This window comes from Octodon degus, unplaced genomic scaffold (genome assembly GCF_000260255.1).
Source record: "Octodon degus isolate 3935 unplaced genomic scaffold, OctDeg1.0 scaffold00454, whole genome shotgun sequence".
NCBI classification, from domain to species: domain Eukaryota; kingdom Metazoa; phylum Chordata; class Mammalia; order Rodentia; family Octodontidae; genus Octodon; species Octodon degus.
In genome coordinates, this window is record NW_004525030.1 from 224,380 (window position 1) to 225,569 (window position 1,190).

Consider the following 1,190-nt stretch of genomic DNA (forward strand, 5'->3'; position numbering starts at 1 on the left):
GGTTTCAGGACAATGACAGTAAGATAAGGGAAGAAACCATGGAGGAATGAAGTCCTAATTACTATACATGCATTTTTTTTTTTTTGACAGTAGGGGGAAACCTTTTACAGATAAGTTACAAACAAAGAAACGGCAAATAAACAAATTTATACAAGAAATTTAACACATTCTGTACAACGTCTTCACTTTGCTGTCATCATTTGTACAAACTCTTCATAGTTTACTTGGCCATCACCATCAATATCTGCTTCCCTGACCATTTCATCAACCTCTTCATCTGTTAACTTTTCTCTAAGGTTTGTCATCACATGGCGAAGCTCTGCTGCACTAATATAACCATTGCCATCCTTATCAAATACATGGAATGCTTCTCTAATTTCTTCCTCACTGTCTGTGTCTTTCATTTTTCTTGCCATCATTGTCAGAAATTCAGGGAAGTCAATTGTACCGTTACCATCTGCATCTACTTCATTAATCATGTCCTGCAACTCTGCTTCTGTGGGATTCTGCCCCAGAGACCTCATTACAATTCCCAGCTCCTTTGTTGTTATAGTTCCATCACCATCCTTGTCAAATAGTGAGAAAGCTTCTTTGAATTCTGCAATCTGCTCTTCAGTCAGTTGGTCAGCCATGCTGCAAGCGCTACTGGTTTCCGAGATGCGAACACCTCTAATCTGCTTTCAGGGAACCCCAAAGCTCAAACTTAGAAAATTAGGAAACTTACTCGTTGACTTTCTACATCCTACTCTTATCTTTTCAGAGAAAACAGGAGAACTAAGTTCCCACCCCCTTCCTCACACTAGTTAGGGTCAAAGGAACGAGGCTGTCATCCATCTCACACTGGGGAGATGGAGTACAGAGGGGACAACTCATACAGCTGGGGCAGCCACATCACTGCATGACAAGACTTTTTTTGGTTGTTGTTTTGTTTTGTTTTTGCATAACAAGCCTTGAGTAGCACTAAGATTAGAAACCTGGCCCAGCGAGGTGGCGTACACCTGTAATGCCAGCACTTGGAAGGCTGAGGCAGGAGGATCGCTGCAAGTTCAAGGCCAAGTGGGAATTAGAGTGAGCTCAAAGCCAGCCTAAACTGCATAGCAAGATTGAATTAATTTAATTAAACCAGCCAGGCATGTTGCCCACACCTGTAGTCCCAGCATGCTTAGAGGTAAAAGGGGAGCATAGGTCTG

The 1,190-nt window shown here is 42.3% G+C and overlaps 1 protein-coding gene across 1 annotated transcript; it reads right to left on the reverse strand.

The window, feature by feature from the left end:
* Positions 1 to 6: 6 nt before the first annotated feature.
* LOC101565902 (calmodulin-like) lies at positions 7 to 661 on the reverse strand. The gene has a single exon (XM_023708679.1). It carries the CDS (start codon positions 630 to 632, stop codon positions 183 to 185), a length of 450 nt encoding a protein of 149 aa, XP_023564447.1. The 5' UTR covers positions 633 to 661; the 3' UTR covers positions 7 to 182.
* Between the last annotated feature and the right edge of the window lie 529 nt (positions 662 to 1,190).

Bases quoted from the DNA above. Each gene is read 5' to 3' on its own strand.
- LOC101565902 (XM_023708679.1), bottom strand. From the start codon at position 632: ATGGCTGACCAACTGACTGAAGAGCAGATTGCAGAATTCAAAGAAGCT.